Source organism: Rhinatrema bivittatum, chromosome 9 (genome assembly GCF_901001135.1).
Source record: "Rhinatrema bivittatum chromosome 9, aRhiBiv1.1, whole genome shotgun sequence".
In the NCBI taxonomy this organism is placed as follows: Eukaryota; Metazoa; Chordata; class Amphibia; order Gymnophiona; family Rhinatrematidae; genus Rhinatrema; species Rhinatrema bivittatum.
The window spans coordinates 165,590,599-165,605,550 of record NC_042623.1 but is presented as its reverse complement, the minus strand read 5'-3'; the positions used below and the strand labels follow the sequence as shown (position 1 = coordinate 165,605,550).

The 14,952-nt window shown below is 43.0% G+C and overlaps 1 protein-coding gene across 5 annotated transcripts in view; it reads left to right on the top strand.

The window, feature by feature from the left end:
• Positions 1-13,366, top strand: part of KIF1A (kinesin family member 1A) — a 416,621-nt gene extending 403,255 nt beyond the window's left edge. For all 5 annotated transcript variants that reach the window (XM_029616880.1, XM_029616879.1, XM_029616878.1 and 2 more), the window contains 4 exons: positions 2,433-2,582; positions 3,375-3,567; positions 3,987-4,105; positions 11,836-13,366. In XM_029616880.1, coding sequence (XP_029472740.1) covers positions 2,433-2,582; positions 3,375-3,567; positions 3,987-4,105; positions 11,836-11,878 — 505 coding nt within the window. In that variant the 3' untranslated portion in view covers positions 11,879-13,366. The remainder of the gene's footprint in view (positions 1-2,432; positions 2,583-3,374; positions 3,568-3,986; positions 4,106-11,835) is intronic.
• Positions 13,367-14,952: the final 1,586 nt, after the last annotated feature.

Here is a 14,952-nt window from a genome sequence, read left to right as displayed (position 1 = left end):
CGAAGTTGAAAAATCACAAAACCAAAGTTTTCCAAAAACAGGCAAATGTAGGCCAAAAAGTGAGACTTTCAAAACAATGGGCTTGACAGAAAAGAAGAGACTGAAGGGGACCCTGTGTGGACTAATACATGCTGAGCATGCTCAATAAGACTCAAAGTTCTAGAAACTTTAAGCAAACTGTAAGCAAAGAGAGCAGAGGCATTCCTGGGGATGGAGAATGGGTGGGGTTAACACGTGCAGGTACACACATAATTATACAGAAAAAAGTACCCACACAAATAGTAGGTGCAAGTTGGTTCTCATACATTTTCTGACTCAGTTTTCAAAGGGAATGTTTTCCTTTTGAAAGTTGACATAAAGACTGCAGGTAAAATGTACCCTCAGACTTGACACTTCTACACACAATTTGAAAGTTGCCCTTTAAGAAAGTGCTTTTCAATAACGTGTATAACTCAGCACATACATTCATAAGTAGATTTGCCTAAATTTAGGCCTGTATTTTATAAACTGCAGCAGGAAATGCACATACCACATATCACTGCCCCGAATGTAAGTGCATACTGTGTTTGTTTACGCACATTTTTTAATGCAGAGATGCACCTATTTTATAAAAGAGTGTGTGTATATTTTAAGCATTAAATAATTGTAATGTAATAGCCCTCAGTTTATGCATGGAGGCAGGTATTTTATAAAGTTGCCTGATGTATGTGCATATCACGCTTTTGAAAATGCCAACTTGTGTATGTACTTCCAAGCACTGTGTTCCTGAAATCTACTTCATTTGACCCAGATCCTCCATTTGCTCCAGACCTCTCACTCAAAAACTGCAGACAAAAGAAGTCAGATTTCATATCCATGACTTGATCAGCAGGTGTAAAAGCATGCCTACATTTGATGTATATGCATGCTCCGTTTATAAAATGTGCAAATGAATGGATCTTCCAAACCCTACCCTCAAAACGCTCTTTAAATGCGTATGCTTTTCTGTGTGGCAACAACAGTACACACATACTCCTACCCTTCTGAAATTTGTTTGACACAAGGATACTAATTATGCATGTATTGTATATACAGATTTTAAATTCACAACCCCCATGTAAATCTTTAAAATTAACACCTTAATGCTTTAGTTAAATTTTGAATGACCTGATATTTTTAATGTATATTTTTCAAATTTTTTATTTTCTTGTGGATAATGTATCTATTTTATAGGATATGGTGCAGGATGTTGTTATCATGTTGTTCCTGCTACTACAGTCCCATAGTCCCAGGCTTATTGTTACCAGCCCCAGCACTTCTTGATGCTCTAATGTTGTGGCTTTCATACACTTCCACCAATCTGAACTCTCCCCAGTATAATATCCTTAGGGCTTCCACAATCTGCCACCAAGCTGAGCTTTCCCCAGTGTAACATCCTCAAAGGTTCAACACACCACCACCAAGCTGAGCTTCTCCTAGTACAACATCCTCAAGGCTTCCAGACTCCACTACCGAGCTTAGCTTTCCTCGGTATAACATCCTCCTGCTTCCACACAATGCCGCCAAGCTGAGCTTAATTCTCCTCAATATAACATCCTCAGGGCTTCCAACAACGCAACCAAGCTGAACTTTTCCCGATATAACATTCGCAGGAGGCTACACACATTGCTGCCAAGCTCAGTTCTGCCTGACATAACATTCTCGGGGGTTCCATACACCACAACCAAACTGAGCTTTCCCCAATATACAATTCTCAAGGGTTCTACACACCATCACCAAGCTGAGCTTAGCCCTTTTCTGTATAACATTCTCAGGGTGTCCACAACACCCTGAAATGTAACACCAGCTCAGGGTGTTACACCACTGAGCTGAGCTCTCCCTGGTGTAACGTCCTTAGCTGCTGAGCTAAGTTCTCTCCAGTGCTACATCCTTCTGGGTTTCACACATTGGTTGCTGCTGCCAAGCTGAGCTCTCCCCAGTATAACATCCACATTACCGTTGAGCTGAGGTCTCGCCTGTATAATATTTGACATTTGTATTTTCTCTTAGCTATATTTATGTTTCTTATGGAAACTGCCTTGTAGCTTATCTGGAAGAGGTGGTCAATAAATTAAAATTTTGACATAAATGAATAAAAAATGTTTCCAAAAAATGATGATCAATTAGTTTACTGTGGCAGTGAGATACCTATTTCCAAGCCACCTAGGTGTAGCCAAGTTAACAAAAGGCACCCTCATAAATCTTTCAAGAGTTTTGGTTTTTTACTTTAGTTTTTGAAAAATTATTTACAAATTATTTCACAAATCAATAGACTATGGTAAGCCAGCAGGAATCTTGACTTTTGTAAGTTACTCTTGTCCTGATTTTGTGCATGTGAAACAGGGATCTTTTGAAGTTTTCAATACTGTAAAAGTGTAACTATGTAAATTACAGTTTTAATCTCTTCATTTTAGAAGCCCTCAGCCCAGTTCTCAACCAGTCAGTCCAGAAAATGAGCTGGTGGTACAAGAAGGAGACCAGAAGAAATCGCCATCCCCTAGCATTGAAGATGAAAAAGGCACCCAGCGCATGTTTGTCCCTGATATTCAAGAAATCCGGGTCAGGTAGGGCATTGGGCTTCTTTTACAGCCCGTATCACAGCTGGGTCCAAGCCTGGGGCCAGTAATGTGATTTAATAATAATGAACATATTTATCTGTAGACAATAACAAATAAGGTTAGCTCAAATTAAGAGAAACTTTATATGGTTAAATCGGGGAAACCTCATATAGTGCCAAAAATAGGCTAATTGGAATGCCTATATGGCTACACAGTTAGAAACTCTAACTCCAACAATGTGGTTGTTAGATAGCTCGTATAATCATTGGAAACCCCGCAGAGACAAGATGAGAAAACAGTTGCTTTGTTCAACTATCTTGACAATCCAGTGTGAGTCCGTTTATTACGGAAGTGTATGATGGTATACTGTGCAAACTCAATGTTATACCGATCACCACTCACGGTTATGATGCCAAGATACTTGTATATAAAACTTCATGCGATAAGTGTGATGATCATCTATAAACCATTATTAAGGCAGAGTTGCAGAAATCTACTGCTTATTCTTGGGATAAGCAGTATGGAATCAATCTACCCCTTAGGATTCTGCCAGGTACTTGTGACCTGGCTTGGCCACTGTTGGAAACAGGATACTGGGCTTGATGGACCTTTGGCCTGATCCAGTATGGCAAGTCTTATGTTCTTATATATAAGAGAATTATTATTGAAGAAATAGGAAATGGACTGGAAAATAACGAGGTTTAGAAGAAAAAGTTTACTTTTTTTTTTAGAAAAATGTATTTATCACATATGATGTAATTGTTACTCTTACTAACTTTATTTAATTTTTATCTTCAGCCCAATTGTCTCAAAGAAAGGGACCCTTCATTTCTTAGAGCCTCATACCAATGGCTGGGTGAAACGATATGTGGTAGTGAGACGCCCCTATGTTTACATCTACAATAGTGACAAGGACTCTGTGGAGAGGGCCATCCTCAACCTCTCATCAGCTCAGGTGGAATATAGTGAGGATCAGCAGGCTATGCTTAAGGTAAGTGAGGGAAGGACATAATCATCATGTAAGTTTATAACTAAGGGTTATAGAATAGCATTGTACAAAAAAAGGGAGAAAACCATCTTAAACCTCTTCTGGAGATAAGCACCATCAGTGAGGGGGTAGGACTAGGGGATATTTTCTGCAACAATCAAGAAAAAAAAGAAAGAATGGTTTAAAGGATTTTTTTATTCAGAAGCTGATATAAGCTTGGTGGAATATACAGTAACAAGGACCAGAAACCAGTGTTCAAGGCAAAAGAGTAAAATGTCTTAAATTGCTGCCTGTGATTCAATGAACTGCAAAAGATTTCACTCAAGCAGAGATCCTTCTATGTAATGATTAGCTCCATAGTCCTTTAGTGTTATCCTAAAAGGTTGTGTCCATCTGACATGCAGTCTGTTTTTCTATTCTAGACCCCCAACACATTTGCAGTTTGCACAGAGCATCGTGGGATCCTTCTGCAGGCAAGCAGTGATAAAGAAATGCATGACTGGTTGTATGCATTTAATCCTCTGCTTGCTGGATCCATTCGGTAAGAGATATACCTGTTTGTGATGCCAGCATGTGGATTAAATCACCCTTATGTTCACCGTGGATAAAAGTGGACGGGGATTGGAAGGGGAGGATTGAATTTGCCCCTGTATAATTAACACTTGAGGAGGAAGAACTTGATCTTGTCTATTCCCACTACTGTTTTTACTGTTTTCTTAGTACCTTCTTGTTTTCAAATGTGCTATATTTTGAACTTTTATTTTTCTTGTTATAAAAATACAAGAGCCAGACATTAGCTTAGTAATGCTGTTTTTGTTATAGTGTATGTTTTTATATTAAGTTTCTTTCTTTTATTTTATATTCTTTCTTTTCATGATTTTTCCAAAATCCTTAGTCAAAAACTTGACATACATGAAATATCGAAGAAACAGGAAGAAAACAAATTAAATACAAAGAAGTAATGTAGGCAATCGTTCTAATAAGACCTCTAATAGGGGACTGAATTAAAGCTGAATATACAAAAGGTAAAATGACCAGAATATCCTTATAAATACAATAAACTTTGGGCTCTATCAACAATATTAAGAGGAAATAGATAAGTGCCTTTCTCTATTTTGCAAAAAACCTTCTAACTGATCTGTATCAAAAAACATATATTTAAGAGTGTCTAGTTTAACTAAACATTTACACGGATATTGTAGAAAAAATGTGGCACCTATATCTAACACTCGCTGTCTTTTTTTGCAAAAAAACTTTACATCTCAGCTGGGTGATTTTTGCTAGATCTGGAAATATTGCAAGCCGTTGGCCAAAGAAACTTTTGTCTGAAGCACGAAAAATCATTTTCATAGTCCAAATTCTATCAGGTTCCAGGGCAAATACCACCAATAAGGTGGCAAAGCCCTCAATATCGACTTGAGAATCCTGAAGCATAGCAGTTAAATTATCTAGTACATTAGGTTGTGTAGGGGGATTACTCAAAGGTTCAACAGAGCTAGAGGAAATATAAAATGCCTTAGTAATGAGGGGAATAGTATCATGTGGTACCTTGAGTACCTCCATGTAGAATTTCCTGAGCATTCCAATAAGTGAGATACTAGATGACTTGGGGAAATTTAGAATTCTTAAATTCAATCTCCTTGAATTATTTTCTAAGATTTCTAACCTACGTTGATTAAATTCTTACCCCTTAATCAGAGCTGTATCACATTTTCCTAATGCTTCACATTGCTTTTCCAAATTAGAAATACATTCTATATTGTTCTTGTATCTTGTCCCAAAACCTGAGGTTGAATAGAGCCAACAGCCCTAGAAATATTTTCAGTTTTTGACCCAAGAGAAATTTCCAGTCCTTTGATAGTAGTCCAAAGTGTTACCATGGTAATCTACGCAGGTGTCTCAGGAAGATTAGGAAAAATACCAGGAGCAGATGTCATCAGGGAATTAGATAACTGAAATGCTAATTATCCCAAAAGTAGCTGGAAAAACTGAATAAATACTAATAGTGAAAATTCCGCTATACAATGTTTCGAAATACTTCTTCAGGGAATACAAAGTTATATAACACAAAGTTATATAACTTTGTGTTCCCTGAAGAAGAAGTATTTCGAAACATTGCAGTGTCGGTAGACACAAAGGCACCATTGATCCGTGATTTCAAAGGACAAGTGCAGAAGATTTCAGTTCAGCTGCATTCTTTGGACATCTCGTTGCAAGATAAGTGCATCTTTATATAGCCCCCATTAACTAAAGAGAAGAAGTGGGAATATACATAAGAAGTGACCTATGATTATAAAGCCCCAGCGCTCATAAAAGCTTTCTCAGCATAAGCTTTCAGTTGCAGGCCTTCATTGTTGTTGAGAACGGTGGTTTTAGTGTGCCTATGGGCCTCAGCCCGACCCCGGCCGTCCAGGGCCGGACCAAGGGTTGACGGTGGCCCCGCATGGCTGACGGTCTACTCTCCGCCAGGCCGGCAAGCTCCCATGGCCAAACATCCGAGGATGTTGGGAGGTGAATGGTCCTCCGACCATTCCGGGCCCTTTCGGACCTGCTGCGAGCAGCATGGAGCAGCAGGCCTGGCCTGAGGTTGAGGACAGACGGGCCTTGACACGAAGACACTGTAGTTGATGCAACGGCATCACATGGCACGAAGACACTTGGCAGAAGACGTGACACCAGGGCTGTGGAGACAAGACACCAGGATCGATGCGGACGGCATCGCAGACGAGACACTTGACGAGGTTGATGCACACGGCATCCAAGACGAGGATTCATGGCTGGGATGATGCGGACGGCATCCGAGGCAAGACACATGGCTGGATAGGGCAGACGAAGACACATGGCATCAAGGCAAGACACAAGGCATGGATATTGGCACTGTCTCTCAGGGCGCCCTACTCAGGCCACCCGCGGGACTGAGTCGCGGACCACCCTGTCCGTTACGCGCCCTACACAGCCCCAAGGCTGGTCGCGGACCACGACGGGAGCGGGACAGCGCAGGAACACACATCAGGATTCACGGCTCAGGAGCACAGGACGACCGTCCACCGGCAGGCTAGTCCACCCAGGAATACTGCATCTGAGGGACCCCCGGCCTACCGGACCAGAAGGCTCCAGAGCGAGGACGAGGCAGAGTGAAGGGAAGAACGTCAGGAAGGCAGGAACACCAGGACGAAGATGAAGAAACCTGGACATGGACCTCAGGCGAAGATGTGGACATGGAACAAGACATCAAGGTGCGGAGCTCCGAGAAGAAGACCTTACAACGACCCTGGCAGGCAGGAGCCTCCAGGGTGAAGACCAACGACGCAAGGCACTGGAACTATGGACGGAGCAGCCCTTTATAGGGCAGAGCCAGGAAGTAGTCATTAAGGTGGGGCCCAGATACTTCCTGTGTCTGGCCCTTTAAATATAGACGAGAGACGCGGCCGCGCGTCTAAGGAAGGCAGAGCAGGGCTGTGCAGGACCCTGGACAGCGGCCTGCACAGCGTCTACACGCGGTGACGCAAAGAAGGCAGGAGAGAGCCTGGAACGCAGGCTCCAACGTTGGCAGCGGCTCCAGCCGCTGCGGGAGGCCCCGGGGGCGGCTCCTGCCGCTAATCGAGCCCAGGGCTGTGGCCTAAACGCCGCGAAGATCTGGAAGTCGACGGGGGCGGTCCCAGGCCCTGAGAGAAGCCGCGGCTCCACCCGCGGAGGAGGAAGGAAGTCCAGGGCGGCCTCCAGGCCGCATGGGAAGAAGGCAGAGCGCGGCTCCGGCCGCGTGGGAGGGCCGACGGCGGCGTCCTGCCGCGTCGGCTGAAGATCAGCGTGGTGAGTCCGTGCCTGCTCGCGGGGGGACCCGCGGGCAGGGCAATTCATAACAATTGTATAGCGGAATTTTCACTATCAGCGAATTAGAAGCATCTATCAATAGCCTGAGAGTCCAATATAGCAGGTTCCCCCACCACAAGAGAAGCCTGTAAAGCACTAGAAGGCTGTAGGTAATTCTCCTGTGAACCTGTTAAAGGCACAGAGTCCAAATTAGGTGGCAGGCAGAGGTCAGGGCTAAGGGAGGTGGAATTCCCTGAAATAGAGGCAGCAGTAGTCCCCATGCCAATCTGAGGCATCCCTGATAGTGTACTGCTGCAAGAACCCATTGATAGTCGGCTGGGATACAGGAGGGAGAGGAACGGTGGAGTTGGAAGGGAAAACGTGAATAGTCACTTTCCTCTTCTTCCCCATATGATTCGACAAGTTGATGCACAGTAGGGATGTGAATCGTTTTAGGACGATTAAAATTATCGTCCGATAATTTTAATATCGTCTTAAACCGTTATGGAACACAATACAATAGAGATTCTAACGATTTATCGTTATAAATCGTTAGAATCGTGAGCCGGCACACTAAAACCCCCTAAAACCCACCCCCGACCCTTTAAATTAAATCCCCCCCCCCCCCCAACCCCCCAATGACTTAAATAACCTGCAGGTCCAGCGGCGGTCCGGAACGGCAGCGGTCCGGAACGGGCTCCTGCTACTGAATCTTGTTGTCTTCAGCCGGCGCCATTTTCCAAAATGGCGCCGAAAAATGGCAGCGGCCATAGACGAACATGATTGGACGGCAGGAGGTCCTTCCGGACCCCCGCTGGACTTTTGGCAAGTCTTGTGGGGGTCAGGAGGCCCCCCCCCAAGCTGGCCAAAAGTTCCTGGAGGTCCAGCGGGGGTCAGGGAGCGATTTCCCGCCGCGAATCGTTTTCGTACGGAAAATGGCGCTGGCAGGAGATCGACTGCAGGAGGTCGTTCAGCGAGGCCATACGCGTATGGCCGGCGCCATTTTCCGTACGAAAACGATTCGCGGCGGGAAATTGCTCCCTGACCCCCGCTGGACCTCCAGGAACTTTTGGCCAGCTTGGGGGGGGCCTCCTGACCCCCACAAGACTTGCCAAAAGTCCAGCGGGGGTCCGGAAGGACCTCCTGCCGTCCAATCGTGTTCGTCTATGGCCGCCGCCATTTTTCGGCGCCATTTTGGAAAATGGCGCCGGCTGAAGACAACAAGATTCAGTAGCAGGAGCCCGTTCCGGACCGCTGCCGTTCCGGACCGCCGCTGGACCCGCAGGTTATTTAAGTCATTTGGGGGGGGTTCGGGAGGGTGGGGGATTTAATTTAAAGGGTCGGGGGTGGGTTTTAGGGGGTTTTAATGTGCCGGTTTTGTGATTTTACGTTTTTTCGATTTTTCACGATTTTTCACGATATTTTACCCCCCCAAACGGCAACAATACGATTCCCTCCCTCTCCCAGCCGAAATCGATCGTTAAGACGATCGAGGACACGATTCACATCCCTAATGCACAGTAGAAATAACAAAGGGAGAGAAAGGGACTTACTTGAAGGAGTCTTCAAAATAGGCAGCAGCAGAAGTTAGAAATTTCCAAGTTGGACAAAGCCGCGCGCCCCTCTGGCATCCCGCGATGATGACATCAGGGCGCTCTGGGCTGTCCTCAGCTGAAGCTCCGTCGGAACAGATCAAATTACTCTCCCGGATCAGCTGGTCGGAGCCTCCTCTCTCCTCTCTCTCCTCTCCAATCCCGTTATATTTTGTTTCTGATATTTTACTGACATATTTTATGTATGCTTTTATGGTACATCAAACAACGAACAGATGCAGCTCGAAGTAAATCCTTGCACTTCAATATACAATAATTCATGTTATTTGTTTAATGAAAATGGCAACTCCACTGTGGTAACAAGGTTAGCATTAGTAATCGAGTCCCCCGATACGGATCCCGTGTTTCGCCCAGAGGCTGCGTCGGGACGGATGAGAACTTTATAATCTAAAACAGAGAAAAGATTCTTAAAAGTCAAGGATGAGAAACAGGGGAGACATCAATTCAATACATCAATTCAAAAAACCGCAGTAAACATACCTTACACGTCGTTCTAAACGATATAATGGAGAACAAACAGTACAGACAGAGACTGGCATTTAAAGCCGCTGTCAGAGCATGAAAACCAGAGCCAATCACATGGCGGCCTTGCAGGAGGCTGAATCAATCAGAAATAGCCCCATTCTATTTCGTTATTCAAGACCTGAGGGGCTAAGCTATTCAAAAAGTAAATCCACCTCTGTTCTTTACGGATCAACATTTCAGAGACATTTCCCCCTCTAGTGGAAGGAGGTATTACTTCAATCAAGAAGAATTTAAGATCATCCTGAGAATGAGACAGTGAACTCCAATGGAGGACCAAAGGCACACTGTCACAATGATTACTGATACTGGATCGGTGTTCAATAATCCGGGTTTTAACTGGGCGTGTAGTTTTACCAACATAAAGTTTTTGACACGGGCAGACTATTACATATAATACTCCAGCGGTCTGACATGTGGTTGAAAACTTTAAGTGATATTGTTTGCATGTAACCGGATGTTCAAACGTTGATAGGGATAAAAAACATACCAAACAGTGCTCGCAAGGATAGTGTCCAACTGTTATTAATGGGACCAAAGGAAAAGACTTTAACTCAGAATAGACCAGAGAATCTTTCAAATTCTTGCCGCGATGAAATGTAAAACGCAAAGGGCAGTCAAAGATCTTATGTAAAGATAAAACATGCTAATGTCGGTGTATAATAACGAAATAGAATGGAGCTATTTCACTTAAAAAGATCTTGCCATTATATTAACATGGCTAGGACATTTCTGATTGGTTCAGCTTCCTGCGAGGCTGCCATGTGATTGGCTCTGGTTTTCACGCCCTGACAGTGGCTTTAAATGCCGGTCTTTGTCTGTACTGTTTGCTCTCCATGTATATATACATATATATTGTGTTCTAAGCACAGACTGCTATCAAACTCTCCTGGGCACTGACTAGATAAAGTAAACTTTAATTAAGTAGTACTATTTCTATAATCCCTTTTCCTTTTCCCCTGCAAGATACATTTTCTTAGTTCACTATGGGGTGGATTTTAAAAGGATGTGCCAATTTTATAACATGCACGCACCAGCGCACACTTTATAAAATTTGTGGGCTGCGCACACATATGCACTAGATTTTAAAATCCGCGCACACTTGTGTGGGCGGTACGAACAGTGGGGGAATTTTAGTAAATTACGCACGGCGACACAATCAGGCCTTCCCCAGTTCCCTCCGCTCCAATTAAGGAGTGGACTGGGAGGGAACTTCCTTTCCCCCCTGCCTAACCTTCTTTCCCTTTCCCCTCTCCACCCCAGCCCCTAACCCCTACCTACCTACCTGAAAATGTTTTATTTTGCGACTTACTGCTCCTCCCGAGCAGAAGTAGTTTGCACACGCCTGCCGGCTACCTGCGCGCACTTCCCTGGGTCAGTGGCTGATGGCTGCTGTCCTGACTGGGCTCTGTCCCACCCCGCCCCACCCAGATCACACCCCCAGCCCCCTCTTTTTCAGGGCCCAGCACTTGTGCGCGTATCAGGACTTTCGTGCGTGGCCAAGCCCTTTTGAAAATGCACGCGGTGTGCACAGGGCCCGGCAACACGCACAAGTCCCGATTTTTACATGCACGGCTGTTTGAAAATTCGGCCTTAAGCCTTTTAATTAATAAACTAGTTAATTTGTTAGCCCTCTGTCTGTTAAGTGACTCATGGATGTGTAGTGCTGGGTGATTTCAGTGTTTGGTCTGTAGAGTCAATTGTCTCTAGAAACTACATGATGATAGCTTGTGGGACAGAATACTTGCCCACAGGCACTCAGGGGTCCAGTTGGTGGATGGGAGTTTGCCAGTACAGGAGCACATGTCCGAGGCAGGCAAGGCCTGTGCAGTGCTTAATGGGATCCTTCAAATGGCCAAAAGATTAACCCAGAGTGGGTGTTAGTGGTAGCACTCAGGCATTACATGACAAGTGTTATTTTCTAGTTATCTGGTCTTCAGCATCCTCAGTCTTTGTACATAAATTTCTGTTCATTGGCTACCCGTCTATCTGAAGAAAAAATACAAATCTTTAAATTAATGAAGGATTCTAATTAATCACATTTTGTTCCATGTACTATATGTAACTATTAATGTTTTTCAGATGTCTAATAACCTATATAAGTATGGTTTGTCTCCCCTTTCTTTAATTACTTCTTTTCAAACTTTGACTCATTTTGCTTGTTATTCTTCCTATTGAGTTCTGTATAACTGTACTATCATTTGGTTGTTTCCACTAACTCTCTCTCTCTTTCTATCTTGGTTGCTAATCAAATGTTATATCAAGACTTTAAAAATGTACATTTTCCTTCTAACTGTTAAATTATTTTCTATATTGCTAAAAACAGATCCAAGTTATCCAGAAGAAGAACAGCCCAGATGAGAATCTAACAGGACACCAGTGGTGCCCCACCATCCTCCACTCCAACCTTCATCTGCCAATAGTATCCAGAAGCCTGACTTTGTACAGCAGCCCACCCAACATCTTCACTTTGGATCTACCACATTACCTTCCTATCCCATATCACCTTATCTACTGGATGACTCATGCTATACACTCGTTTCAAAGAGAAAATTATTTTCACTCATTGCGGCCAAGCCTGTGACAGTTGCCTTGAACATATCTTTTGTGATCATGTGATGTTCTCTCTATTCCATGGTTGGGTGATAGTGTCACATAACAGGACAGAGGTGTTGACAACAGGGACCTTCAGATTTGAAAGAGATTGAGGACATTTCAAAGAGGGTACAGGTCACAAGGAATTGCTTCCACCTGCAAACAAATTGGTACTTACGGTGACTGGCATTCCATAAATTATTTAACCAAATTCTAAACTATTAGAAAAGAAACCGGAATACTTTATGGTTATATTTATAAAGTATTTAATTATATTTAATTCCATAAAAGCTTTAGACTTGCTTGATCCTGTTTAATTGCTTTATGCAGAAATATTCATTTCATGCCTGCAAAGCAAGGGTCAGTCTTGGAATATGTGTATGTTGGAAATGGAAACACAAGGAGGGTCCAGCCATTTCCGCGAACCTCAACCCCCACTTATAGCCATTTGAGTAAATTTGAAAGATTATTCACACACTTGCACAGGTGTGCTCACTCTGCTGCACTTATGACACTGAACTAATTGCTGTTCTCTCATATCCCTTCCCCTGAGGCTATATATTTAAATCAAGCTGGGAGGAAGATTTTACTGCAGCTGCACTCCTTTTAACTTGCAGTCACAATTCTCTAAGGAGAGACACAAGTAGATTCATTTGCACAAATGTAGAAGTTTGCAGATGCAGAGTTGCAAAATGCTCACACAGATATATTGTCACACACATATGTAATCATGTGACGTTTACCATTGCACAGAAGTATATAAATATGCATATACAGTATCAGGGGACATGTACTTTCTTATATTTCTTTTTATACCCCGTATTTCCCACTTCTTTTAAATATTCCTTCTCCCCAAAACAGCATGCCTGGGCAACGCAAGTGCTTTTGCAGCCAAGTTAGCTGGAAGGAAGCCTCTTCAAAAGCTTACTCTCAGCTCTGCTGCTTTGACGTAAGGGTTTTTGCTGCAGGGGCTGCTATCTTCCGTCCCTCCCCAGCATTGAGTGCATCTCCTCCATGGTGCAACTGGCCCAGCTGAACAGGAGACTTGACCTTGAGTTGCCTGTGCTCTGACCTGAACCACAGGTCTGGCCACAGTATATGCACTTCTGTATTTGTTTTTTCTTTCCAAAAGGATGGGGTTAGGGGGATGTCAAAAAAGATTGACCTAGGGGCTAACAGTTAAATTTCAGAAACATAATCTTTCTAAAAATGCTGACTAACTCACTTCTAGGATCTTTATCTTTCCCCTTCTTTTTCAGAGATGGGGATTAGAGCAGCTAAATGGGACCTGGCAAAAAGGGGTGGGGGGGATAGTGTGATTTTGTGGCACGAAAGGTGTATGTGTATGTGTGGAGTGAATTTAGACTGGTTTTTACTTTTCTATAAATAACATTTTCTTACCACTCCCTCTAACTTATCTTTCACCTAGGGTTAGACACATTTATTTTCATTCAGGAACAAGGCTTTTACTGAAGCATGCCAAGTAAGAGCATTGTTAAGCACAACTCCCATTGCTAAAGAATTGGCTCCTCAATCGGTTTGTCCTAAAAGTTTCAACCTAATTGAAGTCTCAAAATGATTAGCACATGACAGTCTTTTAAGAATTCCATCCTGCTGCACACCCTAGGTTCTGACACAGTCTTTCCATATGTCTCATGAGTGCTTCCCCCCTTTCTGCAGAAAGAAACTATGGGTTTTCTCAATCTCTTACACAGAGGCCCATAAGAGCGAGCCATAATAGGCAGGGTTTGCCTGTTGTCAGTTCACAATTAGCAAAACATTCACAGCTGCACATTTTTCCTGTTTGGCACTTTCTAAATCTCTTGTTGTGTTTGTCATGTCCTGTGTAGTATGTGTGGTTTTCAGTGGAGGTGGTCTATGCACTTTGGTCTCTTTTATTATTTTTTTTTGAAAGGGAGGAGAAAGTGAAGGGCTGAAACATCAAACTGATTGGAAAGGAGGTACAATGGAAGGTGAACCAAAGAGACCTGAACAAAGTTACCAGTCTAACACCATAAGCATGATTTAGATTATCTCTAATTCCCAAGGCATTACAAAAAACTAGCTCCTTGTAAACTCACAGTTTTCTTGCTTTCTCTCCCCCCCATGCCACTAAATAACTTCCTCTTTTTTTTTCTTTTTTTTTGTTACTCAACTTTGCTATTCTTATTGGCCTGTTTTGCACTAGAACATGTTTTGCATGGAACAGTATCTGTTTACAGGGTGGTATATGTCCAGTAGAACATACTGGCAGATATATTGCCCCTTTCATGTCATACCACTGGAAGGCCGCATATGCCCTCCTTCATCCTTCATTCATCATATAAATTAGACATTAGTTGAATTAAGTCAGAGTTTTAAGATCTGAGTGAAATAGAAAGACCACAAACAAGGCAGTATGCTCTAGAAAATAAAGACAATCTAATACCAGGCTTGTAGATTTCTTGAACAAACCTCTTCTCTTACTGTAGCCATAGGAGAGGTTTTTAGACAAAATAATTGTGCATTCATCTAATACTCTACAAGGCCTCAGTTTATTTTGAAAAAGGGGAACATGTCTCTGAGAAGTGCTCAGGTTTTGTTTTATTGTTCAATTAAAATTTTTATTTTCCTGTATTATTTCCTTATCCTGCTCTGGATAGATTCTGACCAGCATTTGCAAGTTATAACCAAATTCACTGATAGGATTGCTAGAATATTAAATACCACTTCTTGAGACTCTTTTCCTTGATTTTTAAATAGAAAAGGAAACCCCCATAGAGCAGGAATTGTACTTTTTAAGCAGAGTTTTGCATGACACACACAAAAGCACTAGAGTTTGAATCCCCCTTCCACAAATTGAAATAGC